A 24442-nucleotide genomic window follows, 5' to 3' on the forward strand; every position below is an offset into this window, starting at 1 on the left:
ACATCTTGCCATACAAATGTGATACAGTAACCAACTTTCTTTCTTTCAGAAAAAAAAAAATTGGGAGATTCAAAATTTTCCTCACAGTAATGTTTGCATCAGTCTATCAGATGAATCCCCTCCAAGTCCAACATTTACATCAGTTACAGTGATAATGCTTGGTGTCTACTTTCAGCCACCGCAGTAGAATGCCAGGAATGAATCTCATTGAAATTGTAGTTGCATTTGTTAATTTAATTGTCATGGATGATACACAGACAACCCAACAGCAAACAGAGGAAAACAATGGGCTTAAATACACAGAGGGATAAATGAGGGAATAAGACACAGGATGAGAGCACAGCTGTGAGAAATCACAAACAACAAGACCATGGGGAAGGAAAACTGAAAACACTAACATAGTCTAAGGAGCTTAGAAAGAAAACGTCTGGACTTCTTTAAGCTGCTTGAAGACGTTCAAGCAAAGTTTAAGTTCTTTTCATCCAAGAAGGTGAAACATCTTCAAGCAACTTCAAGTCCAGACGCTTTCTTTCCAAACTCCTTAGACTACGATGACCTAGATGACTGAGAACCTTCACAGACATGAAAACACTAACACAGCACACATGACTATCAAAGTAAAACAGCAAACAAGAGACTTTTACAAAGACACAGAGTTGACACAGAGACATGACTGACTGGGGAGACATTGGGGAACATGGAAACAAGAGTGACTAGACATGACACGTGGGACACAGGGGCAAGGCAAAGTAACAGAAACCTAAAGCCTAAGAATATAACACAAGAAAAAAACAATAAAGAGAACCAAAAACATACATAAGAATAATCAATGAATATAAATGAACAAACACAAAACACTGGGTCACAGACTCAGTACCATGACAGTTAAATGTACATAATAAATACTTTAAATCAGATGACAATGTAGCTGACACTGTGTTTATTAGTGTGTGGTCAACCACAAATCTTCATACTGTCATCCATACATGAGGTCTTTATACAAACGATGAAAGGTAATGAAAGAAACTGTTTAATTGATATGAAATGATTGAATCATATGAAATATTATGGCTTTGTCTGCCAGTGTTTTTCTGTAAACTACTTTGAACTGCTGGCAGTCAGTGAAGTCACTGAAAGGCAAGATTCTATGTTGTGTTGCCGTAGTTTCCAGTTTACTTATAAAGCTCACTTACAGAATTCAGTTAGAAAAGTCAAGCATTTGAAAGGTGCACATTTGAAGGAATATTAAGTCAGTATTAACTCATTACGGTTTACATTTTCGATTTTAAAGGGTCTCCGAAATTACAATGAAAGAGGAAACAAGAAAAATGACCACTCCAGGCGATAAGAGAGATTCAGGAGATCAAGGTAAGTAAAATAATAAAATCAAATCCTGGTAAAATACAAATCCTAGAAATGTTGACACTGTGTGCATCATTTTTAGAGCAATTGAATCATATGTTTGATTGAAAATAGCTTTAATACAAGATGTCTAATCAAAGAAAGGTTACCGGTCTTTTGGTAAAATAATGTAATAAGTTTATTCTTGGACTCAACAGTAAAAACAGACCAACAAGTGTCATCAAGATCTAAGACTTAGTGAACCTAGAATCAATTCGCACTGGTCAGTTTTTTTATCCCAAGAATAAACTTGTGATAATTTAAGCAAAAGCAATTTCAAATTCTTTGCCATCAAACTGCTTCCAGTCCTGATGTCGGGGACTCTTTTTCACCACTGTGTTGTTGTCGTTTATAGATTGTAAGAGCAGGACTGCTAAAAGAAAGGCCAGTCCTGAAAAGACGACCCCAATAAAAAGGAGGAGGGTCGCTGACCAGGCTGGTCCTTCCACCAGCGCAGATGTGGTCAAAGGAGTGAAACGCAAGGTTGTGCAAGATGAAGAGGGCACAACAAAGAAAGCAAAGAGGGCTAAACTGCTTGATCATATGAGCGGTGACAAGGAGCAAGCATCCTCCTCGTTGGACTCTGGTAAAGGTAGGCTAATTAGTTGAATAAGGGGGTAGATTAAGTGTGGTTGCTAGGTTTAAGATGTTGGTGTTTAGTGTTTGTGTCTATCATCCAGTGAGCTGATGTGCTTTTGGTGTTTTCCACATCTCCAGACTTGAACAACAAACAGGTGTGTGCAAAAAATGGCAAAAGAAAGGCCACGGGAGACAACAGAGAGCCACCCAAGAAAAAAAAAAGGAATGTGGACCAGGGCAAAAAACCAGTGGCAGACCAAAAACGTAAGTAGCAAGCAGCTTGGGTTTTATATTCAGGGGAAGGGCAAAAGGAACATTTAGGCTACAGAGGAGAGTAATTTGTGTCACAGCTGTAATAAAACAAGATTTGCTGTTTTGTCTGTTCAGGTGAATTCCAAGCCAGATATGTGGAGGAGCACCAGCTCGGAGAAGGAGGCTGCGGAGCAGTGTTTGCGGGCTACCGGATAGAAGATCGTTTTCCAGTAAGTGTTCAGATGATGGTAGTAAGACAGGCAGTAACGCAGATAATGGATAATATCGTAAACTGAGACGTCTGCTGTGTTTCCACCTTTCATTATGTCATACTGAGGAAATGCTCACCAGTGCTCTGTGTCTTCTAGGTTGCCATCAAACACATTCCCAAAAATAAAGTCTACTGCAAAGTGGCGGTAAGCGTCCAACGCTTGAATCAGTTTTACATTACTGGATTGAATGCGGCGTTCCTCATCATCCACTTTGTTGTAATATTTCAGGATGAAAGCGGGAAGAAGCTCTCGGTGGAAGTGGCCATTATGCTTAAACTTGCAGGTGAAGCAGAAGGGTCAGTGGGAATATCAGCACCTGTGTCCTTGCTGGAGTGGTTCGACCTTGGCAAAGAGCTGATCCTGGTGCTGGAGAGACCTGTCCCCGCTGTGGACCTGCAAAAATACAAAGCAGAAAATGGAAGGACTTTACCAGAGGACAAGGCCAAGGTAGGTTGACTGGGAGAGCCTTGGACTGTACAGCATTCAATCAAGGCAGAAAAGCATTAACTCATTATTGTGTTTTTCATCTTTTCCAGGTCATTCTGAAGCAACTAGTTGATGCTGTAAAGGAACTTGAGGATAAACACATCTTTCATCGGGACATCAAGGGAGAAAACATTCTGATTGAGACCGGCTCAGATGTGCCTCGAGTTCGCATCATCGACTTTGGACTGAGCTGCTTTGTTAAACGGCGATCTCTGTATCGCGTCTTCTATGGTAACATATTCTGCTCCTGCTTTTCACAGATGTAACAATTTATGTCTTTTGTTTTAGAAGAAATTGTAATTGTGTCTGTTTGTTAGGCACTCCTCTTCACACCCCTCCCGAGTGGTACAGGAGGAGCTGCTACAGGTGTGGACCCACCACGGTGTGGCAAATGGGAGTGGTGTTGTATGAAGCGCTTCATGCACGGGACTTTAGTACCGAGAGGTTCCTCGCAAAGAAACTGAGCATCAAAAAGCGTCTGTCCACAGGTAAGAAAACTTCACACTTCCAGATTCACTGATGCCTTGGATCACTAGAACTATCATCTTCATCTTTTTGATCTTTTCTTTCTTTCAAGATTGCCGGAATTTCTTGGAGGCATGTTTAACTACAGCCCCGGAGAAGCGCCCAACACTGGAGGAGCTCCAGCTTCACCCCTGGCTAAGATAACACACACAAACACACAATTCACACCTTATCATGCAAGTGTGATACATTGTAGTAACTTCCTTTCTTTTTTCTGTTGTACAGGAATAGATAGGATGGGTCGATCTTAAAAAATAAATAAATAAAAATTTAGCTTTTTTGGAGCTCCTGTAACCCCCCCAGCCATCCCAGGAAAGGGGATCTCTCTTTGAATGGGCTTTCCCGAGGTTTCTTCCCATCGATCTGGCCCCCTGGGGAGTTTTTCCTCGTCTTCATAGAGAGCTTGGGCTGGGTCAGGAGCTCCATCAAAACTGTCTTTATTTGATGACTTCAATGTCATCAAATAAAGATGTGTTTTACTTAAAGTAAAATTTGATCAAAATAAAACTTGTTTAATTCATCTTTGCTGAGGATTCTCCTTCATTACTATTTTGTTTTGTTTTATTTTTTTGTTTTGTTTTCACCCATGGTGCATTTTGACAAATAAGAAAACTGAATCAGGTTAAAGTGTGCACAAAGACAGTCACACTGCAAATGATCTGAAGACTTGCATCTGTTGCTCTAACCCCCAACTAGTTTAGACAGACTTCCTGGTTCTACCAGAGGTTTTTTCCTTCAAGAAGGGAGTTTTTCCTTCCCACTGTTGCTGAGTGTTTGCTCATAGTGGGTTGTAAAAGCATAAAAGTTAATAAGAGGCATTCATAGCAGAGTTATCACAGAGGGAACTATATAGCTTAAATGTACAATTTCTACAGGACGAATTATAACTTCATTATTTATAAAAGCTCCTGTGGATAATTACTCCTATTTGTAACTTTACACAAGAGAAAGTTTGCTGTCACACTATTTATAACAGGTTGGGTTTTGTCCTCTGAGTTCAGCCTTTGGTTGCAGTTTATTGAAGAATTTCCTCTAAAGTAGCTGTTGATAAAGATTTAAAGTCCTGTTTATATACAGAAATATGCTTTAGTTCATGTTTTTTTACATGTCTGCCTCAGTGGATCAGATCTGGCACAGGAAACTAGATGATGAAAAAAGGGTACGAATACACATATATATCTGTATCTATATAGATACAGATATATATACACACACACACACAGGTTGCAACGTAGTATTTTCATTTTTTCTTAGCATTTCTTTAACGTCTTGGTGCAAAAGAATACCTGCATTTGTGTGTAAAGAAATGTTACATATATACTAAAAACAGTTGGAAAAAAGAACTACAAATTTGGAAAGGAATTTATTCATGTTCTTACTCATAGATGGAGTACATGGTTTAAAAAACACTGAGGAAACAGATATGAGGCGGCTGTATCAACATAAAAACATTAATACAGTTAAAAATGAATAAAAAGTTGCACGCTTAAACTTATTTCTCTACAGTTTATACAATTAATCCATGTAACAATAGGTTCTCTCTTAGTATAGTAGTTATTAAAATATCTTTACATAAAAATACATTTTTAAGTACTCTCCAGTGGAAGTCTGTTGTGGCTTATGTTTCTAAATGACACAACCATAAAGCAGCCCACAGAATATACAAATATGTCTTTGATAAGAGAATGTTGGCTCCCACAATGGCCTGTTAAATTATTGCAAAAATAATTTACTGCATAATATGTCAGATTAGAACATGTTATAAGCACAAAACTGAAGGGGAAACAATAAAAACAAAAATGAAAAAACAAATACTAAATTAAGTTAAAGGATATTTCTTACTATATAATTGTATAATGTTGCGTTTGATTGCAAATGAAAACCCACCAAGAAAAAAAGAAAGAAAAGAAAAAGAGAGAATAGAGTTTAATCCCACCGCAGGGAAAAGGGTAACACCACCTGGGTCTGGTTGCAGTTCCCCCCTCCAGGGGCAAGGGTACCTAGACCCGGTTTGTAGAGTACGCTTGGGGAGTGTGATCGTGTGTACAGCGTCTCTTTATGTCTGTCTCCACGTTGGGTGAGTGTGGAGTAAGTGCATATGAGAGCATGAGGGTGGGAATGGATGTTTGTGTCTGTGTGTGCCTGTATGTCTGTGTCTATATGTCAGGTTGGGTATCAGACGCCACCTCTCTGGGGACATCTCAGGCCCTCCAAGGTTTGGAGGCCTTTCTTCCCCCACCACTTCCCCTGCCAGTAGCGGACTCCCTCAGATATCGGTGCATTGGTGGTTCTTTGTGTCCGGGGATGGGCGTCCAGGTACACACCGGCTCACTCCTTGGCGGCCGCTTATCGGGGCCTGGAGCCTGGGGCTCGCTCGGGCCACTTCGGAGGTGGGGTGCCCCCGGCCCCTCGGCCTGGGGCTCGGTCACTCAGGCACAGCTGGCTGCCGGCGGAGCTCACGGGCGCGTCACTGCAACTCCCCCTGGCTTCTGCTCCGCGGCTGCTGAGTGAGCCCTCATCTGGGACTCTCCTCAGCTCTTTCTGGGACAGTGGCGCGGCTGCCCCTCTGTTGGTCTTCCTTGGTCTCTTGTGTTCTGGGGGCCTCTGGATGTCTGGAGTTTTGATCTCCTCCATACCTGCTTCATGCCCTGGAGGACGGGGCTGTGGCTCTCCACACCCTCTAGCAGATCATTACATGAAGGAACCTTTTAAAAAAACAAGCGCGTCCATGCTCACAGGTGTACACACGGGTGATCACACACACAAACTACACCCTTTTTGGCTCCTACCTCAAAGCACACTGTGTGCTGTTGATCTTATGTGCTGCACAATAATGTTTAATATTTAGTATTTACTGTCATATTCCCATATATCATTGTGATGCTGTTTATTCTATTACTCTCGTTCTCTTCTGCTTGTTTTCTTTTTTCTTTCTCAACAGGTGATCCAGGTGATCGATATATGCATTTTCTTTTCTCTGCTTATTCTGTTGGTTTTTGTTTTTTGCCCTTCTCCCCCGTCCCTCTTCTCAGCTGTTTTTCTTTCCCTCTTTCTTTCTCCCCTTCTTTCCCCCAGTCAAGTCTGTCCCGTATTCAGCAAATGAAAATAAAAGAAACAATAAAAGGTGAATCAAATGGACCATTATGGCAAGGCTGGGATGGTCAATTTGGTAAAGTAAATCCGTTGGGCATCCTTCCTCGCCTTTAGACAATAATTCTGATGGCAAAAGAGCCAAACGGGACAAGCAAAAAAAAAAAAAAAGAAAAAAAAAAGAGAATAGAGTTTAATTTATTCAAAACACATTCTTTTCTTTTATTTAATAATAATAATAATAATAATGGATTGGATTTATATAGCGCTTTTCAAGGCACCCAAAGCGCTTTACAATGCCACTATTCATTCACTCTCATTTAAGCTGTAGCGAGATTCAAATGGACAAAAGAGAAAGAAAAATATTACAGATTTGTTTTATTAATCGTGAATAAACTTTATTATACACAACTCTAAATTTCAGTTGGTCTTAGTCAGATGTGTTTTTAATTAAATCCTGCAACACTGTGCTCGCTGCCATCACTTTATATCTTAGTGTGCAATTCAAATATATACTTATTACAATATTTTTCCCCCTTAACTCTCAACTCGCGTTTTTAAAATGTCTGTGATCATATTTGTCCGTTGACTTCTGTCTGGGCCTGGAACGATTCATCAGACAGGTTGGCAGCCTCCAACTGATGCTCCAGACTTTCATCATCGCGTCTATTCTGATCAACTCTTATCTTAAACTTAGTGATGAACTCATTACTGGCCAGCGCGCCCTCCTTTTTAGGGCATGTGGGCTTTGATAACAGCTGGCTTTCCAGTCGCTCTGCAAAGAAAATTCACAAAACATTTCTTATTTGGTAAGCTTGTTAACAAATTTTAGTTCAGTTTTGCTGAAAGTTATAGCATGCATCAGGTAAGAAGCAATTGGTTTTTAAAAAGCATATACATTCCCCAAAACATTTTTATTATGTGCATTTTGGAGAATAAAAGATTGTACACAATTTCCCTTTTTAAAGTAAAAAGATTATTAAGTCTAATTCTTACTTATTCAGTGGATTAAAGTATTGAAACATCATTATTCATAAAATATGCACATTACAAAATTAAAGTTATTCAAAAATTACTCAAGTACTTACTCCAATACTCACATTATTCAAGTAAATTTAATTTTTGCCAATGTAATGTCACATAAAATCTTAATCTGAATAAGGGATTTGAACCCCACACAGATGAGAGCTTAGCAGTGAAGCTCTCTCTTAAAATTTGAGTTATAAAGTCAGAAGTTATCACTGACAGAGATCCATGTTCTTTTAACATAAGAAAGAATATTTGCTGAAATTGACATTAATCCAAGCCCTTAAAACGCCATTTTGGATTAAGCATTTCCTTTTAGAAAAGTCTTCAATGAGCAGGAAGCTCCAGTACTGAAAAAAGAAGCCAACATCAACTGCTAAACGTGCTAAAAGTAAGTAAGTCCCCGTAGACTCCTATGATCAAAACACATACAGTATAAAAGTTATAGGTTACAGATCTGAAAAGTAAAACAAATGTCCAAGTGCAAAAAGACTTGCTTGTTTGCTTGTTTGCTGTGTTTTGGTGAATATGTGCCTCAGTGTGGTTGTCAAACCAGGGCCAAATGAAACTTGCTCTTGTTGAGTATTCATAAAGCTGTTGTGTTGCATGTGTAGTTCATTGTAAATAATTGTACTTTGAGATTCAAAATTTTCCTCACAGTAATGTTTGCATCAGTCTATCAGATGAATCCCCTCCAAGTCCAATATTTACATCAGTTACAGTGATAATGCTCGGTGTCTACTTTCAGCCACCGCAGTAGAATGCCAGGAATGAATCTCATTGAAATTGTAGTTGCATTTGTTAATTTAATTGTCATGGATGATACACAGACAACCCAACAGCAAACAGAGGAAAACAATGGGCTTAAATACACAGAGGGATAAATGAGGGAATAAGACACAGGATGAGAGCACAGCTGCGAGAAATCACAAACAACAAGACCATGGGGAAGGAAAAATGAAAACACTAACATAGTCTAAGGAGCTTAGAAAGAAAACGTCTGGACTTCTTTAATTTTAAGCTGCTTGAAGACGTTCAAGCAAAGTTTAAGTTCTTTTCATCCGAGAAGGTGAAACATCTTCAAGCAACTTCAAGTCCAGACGCTTTCTTTCCAAACTCCTTAGACTACGATGACCTAGATGACTGAGAACCTTCACAGACATGAAAACACTAACACAGCACACATGACTATCAAAGTAAAACAGCAAACAAGAGACTTTTACAAAGACACAGAGTTGACACAGAGACATGACTGACTGGGGAGACATTGGGGAACATGGAAACAAGAGTGACTAGACATGACACGTGGGACACAGGGGCAAGGCAAAGTAACAGAAACCTAAAGCCTAAGAATATAACACAAGAAAAAAACAATAAAGAGAACCAAAAACATACATAAGAATAATCAATGAATATAAATGAACAAACACAAAACACTGGGTCACAGACTCAGTACCATGACAGTTAAATGTACATAATAAATACTTTAAATCAGATGACAATGTAGCTGACACTGTGTTTATTAGTGTGTGGTCAACCACAAATCTTCATACTGTCATCCATACATGAGGTCTTTATACAAACGATGAAAGGTAATGAAAGAAACTGTTTAATTGATATGAAATGATTGAATCATATGAAATATTATGGCTTTGTCTGCCAGTGTTTTTCTGTAAACTACTTTGAACTGCTGGCAGTCAGTGAAGTCACTGAAAGGCAAGATTCTATGTTGTGTTGCCGTAGTTTCCAGTTTACTTATAAAGCTCACTTACAGAATTCAGTTAGAAAAGTCAAGCATTTGAAAGGTGCACATTTGAAGGAATATTAAGTCAGTATTAACTCATTACGGTTTACATTTTCGATTTTAAAGGGTCTCCGAAATTACAATGAAAGAGGAAACAAGAAAAATGACCACTCCAGGCGATAAGAGAGATTCAGGAGATCAAGGTAAGTAAATAATAAAATCAAATCCTGGTAAAATACAAATCCTAGAAATGTTGACACTGTGTGCATCATTTTTAGAGCAATTGAATCATATGTTTGATTGAAAATAGCTTTAATACAAGATGTCTAATCAAAGAAAGGTTACCGGTCTTTTGGTAAAATAATGTAATAAGTTTATTCTTGGACTCAACAGTAAAAACAGACCAACAAGTGTCATCAAGATCTAAGACTTAGTGAACCTAGAATCAATTCGCACTGGTCAGTTTTTTTATCCCAAGAATAAACTTGTGATAATTTAAGCAAAAGCAATTTCAAATTCTTTGCCATCAAACTGCTTCCAGTCCTGATGTCGGGGACTCTTTTTCACCACTGTGTTGTTGTCGTTTATAGATCGTAAGAGCAGGACTGCTAAAAGAAAGGCCAGTCCTGAAAAGACGACCCCAATAAAAAGGAGGAGGGTCGCTGACCAGGCTGGTCCTTCCACCAGCGCAGATGTGGTCAAAGGAGTGAAACGCAAGGTTGTGCAAGATGAAGAGGGCACAACAAAGAAAGCAAAGAGGGCTAAACTGCTTGATCATATGAGCGGTGACAAGGAGCAAGCATCCTCCTCGTTGGACTCTGGTAAAGGTAGGCTAATTAGTTGAATAAAGGGGTAGATTAAGTGTGGTTGCTAGGTTTAAGATGTTGGTGTTTAGTGTTTGTGTCTATCATCCAGTGAGCTGATGTGCTTTTGGTGTTTTCCACATCTCCAGACTTGAACAACAAACAGGTGTGTGCAAAAAATGGCAAAAGAAAGGCCACGGGAGACAACAGAGAGCCACCCAAGAAAAAAAAAAGGAATGTGGACCAGGGCAAAAAATCAGTGGCAGACCAAAAACGTAAGTAGCAAGCAGCTTGGGTTTTATATTCAGGGGAAGGGCAAAAGGAACATTTAGGCTACAGAGGAGAGTAATTTGTGTCACAGCTGTAATAAAACAAGATTTGCTGTTTTGTCTGTTCAGGTGAATTCCAAGCCAGATATGTGGAGGAGCACCAGCTCGGAGAAGGAGGCTGCGGAGCAGTGTTTGCGGGCTACCGGATAGAAGATCGTTTTCCAGTAAGTGTTCAGATGATGGTAGTAAGACAGGCAGTAACGCAGATAATGGATAATATCGTAAACTGAGACGTCTGCTGTGTTTCCACCTTTCATTATGTCATACTGAGGAAATGCTCACCAGTGCTCTGTGTCTTCTAGGTTGCCATCAAACACATTCCCAAAAATAAAGTCTACTGCAAAGTGGCGGTAAGCGTCCAACGCTTGAATCAGTTTTACATTACTGGATTGAATGCGGCGTTCCTCATCATCCACTTTGTTGTAATATTTCAGGATGAAAGCGGGAAGAAGCTCTCGGTGGAAGTGGCCATTATGCTTAAACTTGCAGGTGAAGCAGAAGGGTCAGTGGGAATATCAGCACCTGTGTCCTTGCTGGAGTGGTTCGACCTTGGCAAAGAGCTGATCCTGGTGCTGGAGAGACCTGTCCCCGCTGTGGACCTGCAAAAATACAAAGCAGAAAATGGAAGGACTTTACCAGAGGACAAGGCCAAGGTAGGTTGACTGGGAGAGCCTTGGACTGTACAGCATTCAATCAAGGCAGAAAAGCATTAACTCATTATTGTGTTTTTCATCTTTTCCAGGTCATTCTGAAGCAACTAGTTGATGCTGTAAAGGAACTTGAGGATAAACACATCTTTCATCGGGACATCAAGGGAGAAAAACATTCTGATTGAGACCGGCTCAGATGTGCCTCGAGTTCGCATCATCGACTTTGGACTGAGCTGCTTTGTTAAACGGCGATCTCTGTATCGCGTCTTCTATGGTAACATATTCTGCTCCTGCTTTTCACAGATGTAACAATTTATGTCTTTTGTTTTAGAAGAAATTGTAATTGTGTCTGTTTGTTAGGCACTCCTCTTCACACCCCTCCCGAGTGGTACAGGAGGAGCTGCTACAGGTGTGGACCCACCACGGTGTGGCAAATGGGAGTGGTGTTGTATGAAGCGCTTCATGCACGGGACTTTAGTACCGAGAGGTTCCTCGCAAAGAAACTGAGCATCAAAAAGCGTCTGTCCACAGGTAAGAAAACTTCACACTTCCAGATTCACTGATGCCTTGGATCACTAGAACTATCATCTTCATCTTTTTGATCTTTTCTTTCTTTCAAGATTGCCGGAATTTCTTGGAGGCATGTTTAACTACAGCCCCGGAGAAGCGCCCAACACTGGAGGAGCTCCAGCTTCACCCCTGGCTAAGATAACACACACAAACACACAATTCACACCTTATCATGCAAGTGTGATACATTGTAGTAACTTCCTTTCTTTTTTCTGTTGTACAGGAATAGATAGGATGGGTCGATCTTAAAAAATAAATAAATAAAAATTTAGCTTTTTTGGAGCTCCTGTAACCCCCCCAGCCATCCCAGGAAAGGGGATCTCTCTTTGAATGGGCTTTCCCGAGGTTTCTTCCCATCGATCTGGCCCCCTGGGGAGTTTTTCCTCGTCTTCATAGAGAGCTTGGGCTGGGTCAGGAGCTCCATCAAAACTGTCTTTATTTGATGACTTCAATGTCATCAAATAAAGATGTGTTTTACTTAAAGTAAAATTTGATCAAAATAAAACTTGTTTAATTCATCTTTGCTGAGGATTCTCCTTCATTACTATTTTGTTTTGTTTTATTTTTTTGTTTTGTTTTCACCCATGGTGCATTTTGACAAATAAGAAAACTGAATCAGGTTAAAGTGTGCACAAAGACAGTCACACTGCAAATGATCTGAAGACTTGCATCTGTTGCTCTAACCCCCAACTAGTTTAGACAGACTTCCTGGTTCTACCAGAGGTTTTTTCCTTCAAGAAGGGAGTTTTTCCTTCCCACTGTTGCTGAGTGTTTGCTCATAGTGGGTTGTAAAAGCATAAAAGTTAATAAGAGGCATTCATAGCAGAGTTATCACAGAGGGAACTATATAGCTTAAATGTACAATTTCTACAGGACGAATTATAACTTCATTATTTATAAAAGCTCCTGTGGATAATTACTCCTATTTGTAACTTTACACAAGAGAAAGTTTGCTGTCACACTATTTATAACAGGTTGGGTTTTGTCCTCTGAGTTCAGCCTTTGGTTGCAGTTTATTGAAGAATTTCCTCTAAAGTAGCTGTTGATAAAGATTTAAAGTCCTGTTTATATACAGAAATATGCTTTAGTTCATGTTTTTTTACATGTCTGCCTCAGTGGATCAGATCTGGCACAGGAAACTAGATGATGAAAAAAGGGTACGAATACACATATATATCTGTATCTATATAGATACAGATATATATACACACACACACACAGGTTGCAACGTAGTATTTTCATTTTTTCTTAGCATTTCTTTAACGTCTTGGTGCAAAAGAATACCTGCATTTGTGTGTAAAGAAATGTTACATATATACTAAAAACAGTTGGAAAAAAGAACTACAAATTTGGAAAGGAATTTATTCATGTTCTTACTCATAGATGGAGTACATGGTTTAAAAAACACTGAGGAAACAGATATGAGGCGGCTGTATCAACATAAAAACATTAATACAGTTAAAAATGAATAAAAAGTTGCACGCTTAAACTTATTTCTCTACAGTTTATACAATTAATCCATGTAACAATAGGTTCTCTCTTAGTATAGTAGTTATTAAAATATCTTTACATAAAAATACATTTTTAAGTACTCTCCAGTGGAAGTCTGTTGTGGCTTATGTTTCTAAATGACACAACCATAAAGCAGCCCACAGAATATACAAATATGTCTTTGATAAGAGAATGTTGGCTCCCACAATGGCCTGTTAAATTATTGCAAAAATAATTTACTGCATAATATGTCAGATTAGAACATGTTATAAGCACAAAACTGAAGGGGAAACAATAAAAACAAAAATGAAAAAACAAATACTAAATTAAGTTAAAGGATATTTCTTACTATATAATTGTATAATGTTGCGTTTGATTGCAAATGAAAACCCACCAAGAAAAAAAGAAAGAAAAGAAAAAGAGAGAATAGAGTTTAATCCCACCGCAGGGAAAAGGGTAACACCACCTGGGTCTGGTTGCAGTTCCCCCCTCCAGGGGCAAGGGTACCTAGACCCGGTTTTGTAGAGTACGCTTGGGGAGTGTGATCGTGTGTACAGCGTCTCTTTATGTCTGTCTCCACGTTGGGTGAGTGTGGAGTAAGTGCATATGAGAGCATGAGGGTGGGAATGGATGTTTGTGTCTGTGTGTGCCTGTATGTCTGTGTCTATATGTCAGGTTGGGTATCAGACGCCACCTCTCTGGGGACATCTCAGGCCCTCCAAGGTTTGGAGGCCTTTCTTCCCCCACCACTTCCCCTGCCAGTAGCGGACTCCCTCAGATATCGGTGCATTGGTGGTTCTTTGTGTCCGGGGATGGGCGTCCAGGTACACACCGGCTCACTCCTTGGCGGCCGCTTATCGGGGCCTGGAGCCTGGGGCTCGCTCGGGCCACTTCGGAGGTGGGGTGCCCCCGGCCCCTCGGCCTGGGGCTCGGTCACTCAGGCACAGCTGGCTGCCGGCGGAGCTCACGGGCGCGTCACTGCAACTCCCCCTGGCTTCTGCTCCGCGGCTGCTGAGTGAGCCCTCATCTGGGACTCTCCTCAGCTCTTTCTGGGACAGTGGCGCGGCTGCCCCTCTGTTGGTCTTCCTTGGTCTCTTGTGTTCTGGGGGCCTCTGGATGTCTGGAGTTTTGATCTCCTCCATACCTGCTTCATGCCCTGGAGGACGGGGCTGTGGCTCTCCACACCCTCTAGCAGATCATTACATGAAGGAACCTTTTAAAAAAACAAGCGCGTCCATGCTCACAGGTGTACACACGGGTGATCACACACACAAACTACACCCTTTTTGGCTCCTACCTCAAAGCACACTGTGTGCTGTTGATCTTATGTGCTGCACAATAATGTTTAATATTTAGTATTTACTGTCATATTCCCATATATCATTGTGATGCTGTTTATTCTATTACTCTCGTTCTCTTCTGCTTGTTTTCTTTTTTCTTTCTCAACAGGTGATCCAGGTGATCGATATATGCATTTTCTTTTCTCTGCTTATTCTGTTGGTTTTTGTTTTTTGCCCTTCTCCCCCGTCCCTCTTCTCAGCTGTTTTTCTTTCCCTCTTTCTTTCTCCCCTTCTTTCCCCCAGTCAAGTCTGTCCCGTATTCAGCAAATGAAAATAAAAGAAACAATAAAAGGTGAATCAAATGGACCATTATGGCAAGGCTGGGATGGTCAATTTGGTAAAGTAAATCCGTTGGGCATCCTTCCTCGCCTTTAGACAATAATTCTGATGGCAAAAGAGCCAAACGGGACAGGCAAAAAAAAAAAAAAAAAAAAAAAAAAGAGAATAGAGTTTAATTTATTCAAAACACATTCTTTTCTTTTATTTAATAATAATAATAATAATAATGGATTGGATTTATATAGCGCTTTTCAAGGCACCCAAAGCGCTTTACAATGCCACTATTCATTCACTCTCATTTAAGCTGTAGCGAGATTCAAATGGACAAAAGAGAAAGAAAAATATTACAGATTTGTTTTATTAATCGTGAATAAACTTTATTATACACAACGCTAAATTTCAGTTGGTCTTAGTCAGATGTGTTTTTAATTAAATCCTGCAACACTGTGCTCGCTGCCATCACTTTATATCTTAGTGTGCAATTCAAATATATACTTATTACAATATTTTTCCCCCTTAACTCTCAACTCGCGTTTTTAAAATGTCTGTGATCATATTTGTCCGTTGACTTCTGTCTGGGCCTGGAACGATTCATCAGACAGGTTGGCAGCCTCCAACTGATGCTCCAGACTTTCATCATCGCGTCTATTCTGATCAACTCTTATCTTAAACTTAGTGATGAACTCATTACTGGCCAGCGCGCCCTCCTTTTTAGGGCATGTGGGCTTTGATAACAGCTGGCTTTCCAGTCGCTCTGCAAAGAAAATTCACAAAACATTTCTTATTTGGTAAGCTTGTTAACAAATTTTAGTTCAGTTTTGCTGAAAGTTATAGCATGCATCAGGTAAGAAGCAATTGGTTTTTAAAAAGCATATACATTCCCCAAAACATTTTATTATGTGCATTTTGGAGAATAAAAGATTGTACACAATTTCCCTTTTTAAAGTAAAAAGATTATTAAGTCTAATTCTTACTTATTCAGTGGATTAAAGTATTGAAACATCATTATTCATAAAATATGCACATTACAAAATTAAAGTTATTCAAAAATTACTCAAGTACTTACTCCAATACTCACATTATTCAAGTAAATTTAATTTTTGCCAATGTAATGTCACATAAAATCTTAATCTGAATAAGGGATTTGAACCCCACACAGATGAGAGCTTAGCAGTGAAGCTCTCTCTTAAAATTTGAGTTATAAAGTCAGAAGTTATCACTGACAGAGATCCATGTTCTTTTAACATAAGAAAGAATATTTGCTGAAATTGACATTAATCCAAGCCCTTAAAACGCCATTTTGGATTAAGCATTTCCTTTTAGAAAAGTCTTCAATGAGCAGGAAGCTCCAGTACTGAAAAAAGAAGCCAACATCAACTGCTAAACGTGCTAAAAGTAAGTAAGTCCCCGTAGACTCCTATGATCAAAACACATACAGTATAAAAGTTATAGGTTACAGATCTGAAAAGTAAAACAAATGTCCAAGTGCAAAAAGACTTGCTTGTTTGCTTGTTTGCTGTGTTTTGGTGAATATGTGCCCTCAGTGTGGTTGTCAAACCAGGGCCAAATGAAACTTGCTCTTGTTGAGTATTCATAAAGCTGTTGTGTTGCATGTGTAGTTCATTGTAAATAATTGTACTTTGAGATTCAAAATTTTCCTCACAGTAATGTTTGCATCAGTCTATCAGATGAATCCCCTCCAAGTCCAATATTTACATCAGTTACAGTGATAATGCTCGGTGTCTACTTTCAGCCACCGCAGTAGAATGCCAGGAATGAATCTCATTGAAATTGTAGTTGCATTTGTTAATTTAATTGTCATGGATGATACACAGACAACCCAACAGCAAACAGAGGAAAACAATGGGCTTAAATACACAGAGGGATAAATGAGGGAATAAGACACAGGATGAGAGCACAGCTGCGAGAAATCACAAACAACAAGACCATGGGGAAGGAAAAATGAAAACACTAACATAGTCTAAGGAGCTTAGAAAGAAAACGTCTGGACTTCTTTAATTTAGCTGCTTGAAGACGTTCAAGCAAAGTTTAAGTTCTTTTCATCCGAGAAGGTGAAACATCTTCAAGCAACTTCAAGTCCAGACGCTTTCTTTCCAAACTCCTTAGACTACGATGACCTAGATGACTGAGAACCTTCACAGACATGAAAACACTAACACAGCACACATGACTATCAAAGTAAAACAGCAAACAAGAGACTTTTACAAAGACACAGAGTTGACACAGAGACATGACTGACTGGGGAGACATTGGGGAACATGGAAACAAGAGTGACTAGACATGACACGTGGGACACAGGGGCAAGGCAAAGTAACAGAAACCTAAAGCCTAAGAATATAACACAAGAAAAAAACAATAAAGAGAACCAAAACATACATAAGAATAATCAATGAATATAAATGAACAAACACAAAACACTGGGTCACAGACTCAGTACCATGACAGTTAAATGTACATAATAAATACTTTAAATCAGATGACAATGTAGCTGACACTGTGTTTATTAGTGTGTGGTCAACCACAAATCTTCATACTGTCATCCATACATGAGGTCCTTTATACAAACGATGAAAGGTATGAAAGAAACTGTTTAATTGATATGAAATGATTGAATCATATGAAATATTATGGCTTTGTCTGCCAGTGTTTTTCTGTAAACTACTTTGAACTGCTGGCAGTCAGTGAAGTCACTGAAAGGCAAGATTCTATGTTGTGTTGCCGTAGTTTCCAGTTTACTTATAAAGCTCACTTACAGAATTCAGTTAGAAAGTCAAGCATTGAAAGGAATATTAAGTCAGTATTAACTCATTACGGTTTACATTTTCGATTTTAAAGGGTCTCCGAAATTACAATGAAAGAGGAAACAAGAAAAATGACCACTCCAGGCGATAAGAGAGATTCAGGAGATCAAGGTAAGTAAAATAATAAAATCAAATCCTGGTAAAATACAAATCCTAGAAATGTTGACACTGTGTGCATCATTTTTAGAGCAATTGAATCATATGTTTGATTGAAAATAGCTTTAATACAAGATGTCTAATCAAAGAAAGGTTACCGGTCTTTTGGTAAAATAATGTAATAAGTTTATTCTTGGACTCAACAGTAAAAACAGACCAACAAGTGTCATCAAGATCTAAGACTTAGTGAACCTAGAATCAATTCGCACTGGTCAGTTTTTTTATCCCAAGAATAAACTTGTGATAATTTAAGCAAAAGCAATTTCAAATTCTTTGCCATCAAACTGCTTCCAGTCCTGATGTCGGGGACTCTTTTTCACCACTGTGTTGTTGTCGTTTATAGATCGTAAGAGCAGGACTGCTAAAAGAAAGGCCAGTCCTGAAAAGACGACCCCAATAAAAAGGAGGAGGGTCGCTGACCAGGCTGGTCCTTCCACCAGCGCAGATGTGGTCAAAGGAGTGAAACGCAAGGTTGTGCAAGATGAAGAGGGCACAACAAAGAAAGCAAAGAGGGCTAAACTGCTTGATCATATGAGCGGTGACAAGGAGCAAGCATCCTCCTCGTTGGACTCTGGTAAAGGTAGGCTAATTAGTTGAATAAAGGGGTAGATTAAGTGTGGTTGCTAGGTTTAAGATGTTGGTGTTTAGTGTTTGTGTCTATCATCCAGTGAGCTGATGTGCTTTTGGTGTTTTCCACATCTCCAGACTTGAACAACAAACAGGTGTGTGCAAAAAATGGCAAAAGAAAGGCCACGGGAGACAACAGAGAGCCACCCAAGAAAAAAAAAAGGAATGTGGACCAGGGCAAAAAATCAGTGGCAGACCAAAAACGTAAGTAGCAAGCAGCTTGGGTTTTATATTCAGGGGAAGGGCAAAAGGAACATTTAGGCTACAGAGGAGAGTAATTTGTGTCACAGCTGTAATAAAACAAGATTTGCTGTTTTGTCTGTTCAGGTGAATTCCAAGCCAGATATGTGGAGGAGCACCAGCTCGGAGAAGGAGGCTGCGGAGCAGTGTTTGCGGGCTACCGGATAGAAGATCGTTTTCCAGTAAGTGTTCAGATGATGGTAGTAAGACAGGCAGTAACGCAGATAATGGATAATATCGTAAACTGAGACGTCTGCTGTGTTTCCACCTTTCATTATGTCATACTGAGGAAATGCTCACCAGTGCTCTGTGTCTTCTAGGTTGCCATCAAACACATTCCCAAAAATAAAGTCTACTGCAAAGTGGCGGTAAGCGTCCAACGCTTGAATCAGTTTTACATTACTGGATTGAATGCGGCGTTCCTCATCATCCACTTTGTTGTAATATTTCAGGATGAAAGCGGGAAGAAGCTCTCGGTGGAAGTGGCCATTATGCTTAAACTTGCAGGTGAAGCAGAAGGGTCAGTGGGAATATCAGCACCTGTGTCCTTGCTGGAGTGGTTCGACCTTGGCAAAGAGCTGATCCTGGTGCTGGAGAGACCTGTCCCCGCTGTGGACCTGCAAAAATACAAAGCAGAAAATGGAAGGACTTTACCAGAGGACAAGGCCAAGGTAGGTTGACTGGGAGAGCCTTGGACTGTACAGCATTCAATCAAGGCAGAAAAGCATTAACTCATTATTGTGTTTTTCATCTTTTCCAGGTCATTCTGAAGCAACTAGTTGATGCTGTAAAGGAACTTGAGGATAAACACATCTTTCATCGGGACATCAAGGGAGAAAACATTCTGATTGAGACCGGCTCAGATGTGCCTCGAGTTCGCATCATCGACTTTGGACTGAGCTGCTTTGTTAAACGGCGATCTCTGTATCGCGTCTTCTATGGTAACATATTCTGCTCCTGCTTTTCACAGATGTAACAATTTATGTCTTTTGTTTTAGAAGAAATTGTAATTGTGTCTGTTTGTTAGGCACTCCTCTTCACACCCCTCCCGAGTGGTACAGGAGGAGCTGCTACAGGTGTGGACCCACCACGGTGTGGCAAATGGGAGTGGTGTTGTATGAAGCGCTTCATGCACGGGACTTTAGTACCGAGAGGTTCCTCGCAAAGAAACTGAGCATCAAAAAGCGTCTGTCCACAGGTAAGAAAACTTCACACTTCCAGATTCACTGATGCCTTGGATCACTAGAACTATCATCTTCATCTTTTTGATCTTTTCTTTCTTTCAAGATTGCCGGAATTTCTTGGAGGCATGTTTAACTACAGCCCCGGAGAAGCGCCCAACACTGGAGGAGCTCCAGCTTCACCCCTGGCTAAGATAACACACACAAACACACAATTCACACCTTATCATGCAAGTGTGATACATTGTAGTAACTTCCTTTCTTTTTTCTGTTGGACAGGAATAGATAGGATGGGTCGATCTTAAAAAATAAATAAATAAAAATGTAGCTTTTTTGGAGCTCCTGTAACCCCCCCAGCCATCCCAGGAAAGGGGATCTCTCTTTGAATGGGCTTTCCCGAGGTTTCTTCCCATCGATCTGGCCCCCTGGGGAGTTTTTCCTCGTCTTCATAGAGAGCTTGGGCTGGGTCAGGAGCTCCATCAAAACTGTCTTTATTTGATGACTTCAATGTCATCAAATAAAGATGTGTTTTACTTAAAGTAAAATTTGATCAAAATAAAACTTGTTTAATTCATCTTTGCTGAGGATTCTCCTTCATTACTATTTTGTTTTGTTTTGTTTTTTTGTTTTGTTTTTACCCATGGTGCATTTTGACAAATAAGAAAACTGAATCAGGTTAAAGTGTGCACAAAGACAGTCACACTGCAAATGATCTGAAGACTTGCATCTGTTGCTCTAACCCCCAACTAGTTTAGACAGACTTCCTGGTTCTACCAGAGGTTTTTTCCTTCAAGAAGGGAGTTTTTCCTTCCCACTGTTGCTGAGTGTTTGCTCATAGTGGGTTGTAAAAGCATAAAAGTTAATAAGAGGCATTCAAAACAGAGTTATCACAGAGGGAACTATATAGCTTAAATGTACAATTTCTACAGGACGAATTATAACTTCATTATGTATAAAAGCTCCTGTGGATAATTACTCCTATTTGTAACTTTACATAAGAGAAAGTTTGCTGTCACACTATTTATAACAGGTTGGGTTTTGTCCTCTGAGTTCAGCCTTTGGTTGCAGTTTATTGAAGAATTTCCTCTAAAGTAGCTGTTGATAAAGATTTAAAGTCCTGTTTATATACAGAAATATGCTTTAGTTCATGTTTTTTTACATGTCTGCCTCAGTGGATCAGATCTGGCACAGGAAACTTGATGATGAAAAAAGGGTACGAATACACATATATATCTGTATCTATATAGATACAGATATATATACACACACACACACAGGTTGCAACGTAGTATTTTCATTTTTTCTTAGCATTTCTTTAACGTCTTGGTGCAAAAGAATACCTGCATTTGTGTGTAAAGAAATGTTACATATATACTAAAAACAGTTGGAAAAAAGAACTACAAATTTGGAAAGGAATTTATTCATGTTCTTACTCATAGATGGAGTACATGGTTTAAAAAACACTGAGGAAACAGATATGAGGCGGCTGTATCAACATAAAAACATTAATACAGTTAAAAATGAATAAAAAGTTGCACGCTTAAACTTATTTCTCTACAGTTTATACAATTAATCCATGTAACAATAGGTTCTCTCTTAGTATAGTAGTTATTAAAATATCTTTACATAAAAATACATTTTTAAGTACTCTCCAGTGGAAGTCTGTTGTGGCTTATGTTTCTAAATGACACAACCATAAAGCAGCCCACAGAATATACAAATATGTCTTTGATAAGTAGAATGTTGGCTCCCACAATGGCCTGTTAATTATTGCAAAAATAATTTACTGCATAATATGTCAGATTAGAACATGTTATAAGCACAAAACTGAAGGGGAAACAATAAAAACAAAAATGAAAAAACAAATACTAAATTAAGTTAAAGGATATTTCTTACTATATAATTGTATAATGTTGCGTTTGATTGCAAATGAAAACCCACCAAGAAAAAAAGAAAGAAAAGAAAAAGAGAGAATAGAGTTTAATCCCACTGCAGGGAAAAGGGTAACACCACCTGGGTCTGGTTGCAGTTCCCCCCTCCAGGGGCAAGGGTACCTAGACCCGGTTCGTAGAGTACGCTTGGGGAGTGTGATCGTGTGTACAGCGTCTCTTTATGTCTGTCTCCACGTTGGTTGAGTGTGGAGTAAGTGCATATGAGAGCATGAGGGTGGGAATGGATGTTTGTGTCTGTGTGTGCCTGTATGTCTGTGTCTATATGTCAGGTTGGGTGTCAGGCGCCACCTCTCTGGGGACATCTCAGGCCCTCCAAGGTTTGGAGGCCTTTCTTCCCCCACCACTTCCCCTGCCAGTGGCGGACTCCCTCAGATATCGGTGCATTGGTGGTTCTTTGTGTCCGGGGATGGGCGTCCAGGTACACACCGGCTCACTCCTTGGCGGCCGCTTATCGGGGCCTGGAGCCTGGGGCTCGCTCGGGCCACTTCGGAGGTGGGGTGCCCCCGGCCCCTCGGCCTGGGGCTCGGTCACTCAGGCACAGCTGGCTGCCGGCGGAGCTCACGGGCGCGTCACTGCAACCCCCCCTGGCTTCTGCTCCGCGGCTGCTGAGTGACCCCTCATCTGGGACTCTCCTCAGCTCTTTCTGGGACAGTGGCGCGGCTGCCCCTCTGTTGGTCTTCCTTGGTCTCTTGTGTTCTGGGGGCCTCTGGATGTCTGGAGTTTTGATCTCCTCCATACCTGCTTCATGCCCTGGAGGACGGGGCTGTGGCTCCCCACACCCTCTAGCAGATCATTACATGAAGGAACCTTTTAAAAAAACAAGCGCGTCCATGCTCACAGGTGTACACACGGGTGATCACACACACAAACTACACCCTTTTTGGCTCCTACCTCAAAGCACACTGTGTGCTGTTGATCTTATGTGCTGCACAATAATGTTTAATATTTAGTATTTACTGTCATATTCCCATATATCATTGTGATGCTGTTTATTCTATTACTCTCGTTCTCTTCTGCTTGTTTTCTTTTTTCTTTCTCAACATGTGATCCAGGTGATCGATATATGCATTTTCTTTTCTCTGCTTATTCTGTTGGTTTTTGTTTTTTGCCCTTCTCCCCCGTCCCTCTTCTCAGCTGTTTTTCTTTCCCTCTTTCTTTCTCCCCTTCTTTCCCCCAGTCAAGTCTGTCCCGTATTCAGCAAATGAAAATAAAAGAAACAATAAAAGGTGAATCAAATGGACCATTATGGCAAGGCTGGGATGGTCAATTTGGTAAAGTAAATCCGTTGGGCATCCTTCCTCGCCTTTAGACAATAATTCTGATGGCAAAAGAGCCAAACGGGGCAGGCAAAAAAAAAAAGAAAAAAAAAAAAAAAGAGAATAGAGTTTAATTTATTCAAAACACATTCTTTTCTTTTATTTAATAATAATAATAATAATAATGGATTGGATTTATATAGCGCTTTTCAAGGCACCCAAAGCGCTTTACAATGCCACTATTCATTCACTCTCATTTAAGCTGTAGCGAGATTCAAATGGACAAAAGAGAAAGAAAAATATTACAGATTTGTTTTATTAATCGTGAATAAACTTTATTATACACAACGCTAAATTTCAGTTGGTCTTAGTCAGATGTGTTTTTAATTAAATCCTGCAACACTGTGCTCGCTGCCATCACTTTATATCTTAGTGTGCAATTCAAATATATACTTATTACAATATTTTTCCCCCTTAACTCTCAACTCGCGTTTTTAAAATGTCTGTGATCATATTTGTCTGTTGACTTCTGTCTGGGCCTGGAACGATTCATCAGACAGGTTGGCAGCCTCCAACTGATGCTCCAGACTTTCATCATCGCGTCTATTCTGATCAACTCTTATCTTAAACTTAGTGATGAACTCATTACTGGCCAGCGCGCCCTCCTTTTTAGGGCATGTGGGCTTTGATAACAGCTGGCTTTCCAGTCGCTCTGCAAAGAAAATTCACAAAACATTTCTTATTTGGTAAGCTTGTTAACAAATTTTAGTTCAGTTTTGCTGAAAGTTATAGCATGCATCAGGTAAGAAGCAATTGGTTTTTAAAAAGCATATACATTCCCCAAAACATTTTTATTATGTGCATTTTGGAGAATAAAAGATTGTACACAATTTCCCTTTTTAAAGTAAAAAGATTATTAAGTCTAATTCTTACTTATTCAGTGGATTAAAGTATTGAAACATCATTATTCATAAAATATGCACATTACAAAATTAAAGTTATTCAAAAATTACTCAAGTACTTACTCCAATACTCACATTATTCAAGTAAATTTAATTTTTGCCAATGTAATGTCACATAAAATCTTAATCTGAATAAGGGATTTGAACCCCACACAGATGAGAGCTTAGCAGTGAAGCTCTCTCTTAAAATTTGAGTTATAAAGTCAGAAGTTATCACTGACAGAGATCCATGTTCTTTTAACATAAGAAAGAATATTTGCTGAAATTGACATTAATCCAAGCCCTTAAAACGCCATTTTGGATTAAGCATTTCCTTTTAGAAAAGTCTTCAATGAGCAGGAAGCTCCAGTACTGAAAAAGAAGCCAACATCAACTGCTAAACGTGCTAAAAGTAAGTAAGTCCCCGTAG

General features: G+C 39.7%; 2 protein-coding genes and 1 long non-coding RNA gene across 3 annotated transcripts; all 3 read left to right on the top strand.

Moving 5' to 3' along the window:
• Positions 1–702: 702 nt before the first annotated feature.
• LOC120735911 (serine/threonine-protein kinase pim-2-like) lies at positions 703–4958 on the top strand. The gene is made up of 9 exons (XM_040035692.1): positions 703–1368; positions 1757–1993; positions 2119–2244; positions 2368–2462; positions 2601–2648; positions 2733–2951; positions 3041–3221; positions 3308–3478; positions 3568–4958. Exons 1-9 carry the CDS (start codon positions 1308–1310, stop codon positions 3657–3659), a joined length of 1230 nt encoding a protein of 409 aa, XP_039891626.1. The 5' UTR covers positions 703–1307; the 3' UTR covers positions 3660–4958.
• Positions 4959–11326: 6368 nt separating this feature from the next.
• On the top strand, positions 11327–13168 carry LOC120735538. The gene is made up of 3 exons (XR_005696296.1): positions 11327–11431; positions 11518–11688; positions 11778–13168. It is a non-coding gene; the product is annotated as an uncharacterized LOC120735538 (long non-coding RNA).
• Positions 13169–17645: 4477 nt separating this feature from the next.
• LOC120735540 (serine/threonine-protein kinase pim-2-like) lies at positions 17646–20806 on the top strand. The gene is made up of 9 exons (XM_040034931.1): positions 17646–17770; positions 18159–18395; positions 18521–18646; positions 18770–18864; positions 19003–19050; positions 19135–19353; positions 19443–19623; positions 19710–19880; positions 19970–20806. The coding sequence occupies exons 1-9, from the start codon at positions 17710–17712 to the stop codon at positions 20059–20061; spliced, it is 1230 nt and encodes a 409-aa protein (XP_039890865.1). The 5' UTR covers positions 17646–17709; the 3' UTR covers positions 20062–20806.
• Positions 20807–24442: the final 3636 nt, after the last annotated feature.

Source organism: Simochromis diagramma, unplaced genomic scaffold (genome assembly GCF_900408965.1).
Source record: "Simochromis diagramma unplaced genomic scaffold, fSimDia1.1 OVJJ01000816.1, whole genome shotgun sequence".
In the NCBI taxonomy this organism is placed as follows: Eukaryota; Metazoa; Chordata; class Actinopteri; order Cichliformes; family Cichlidae; genus Simochromis; species Simochromis diagramma.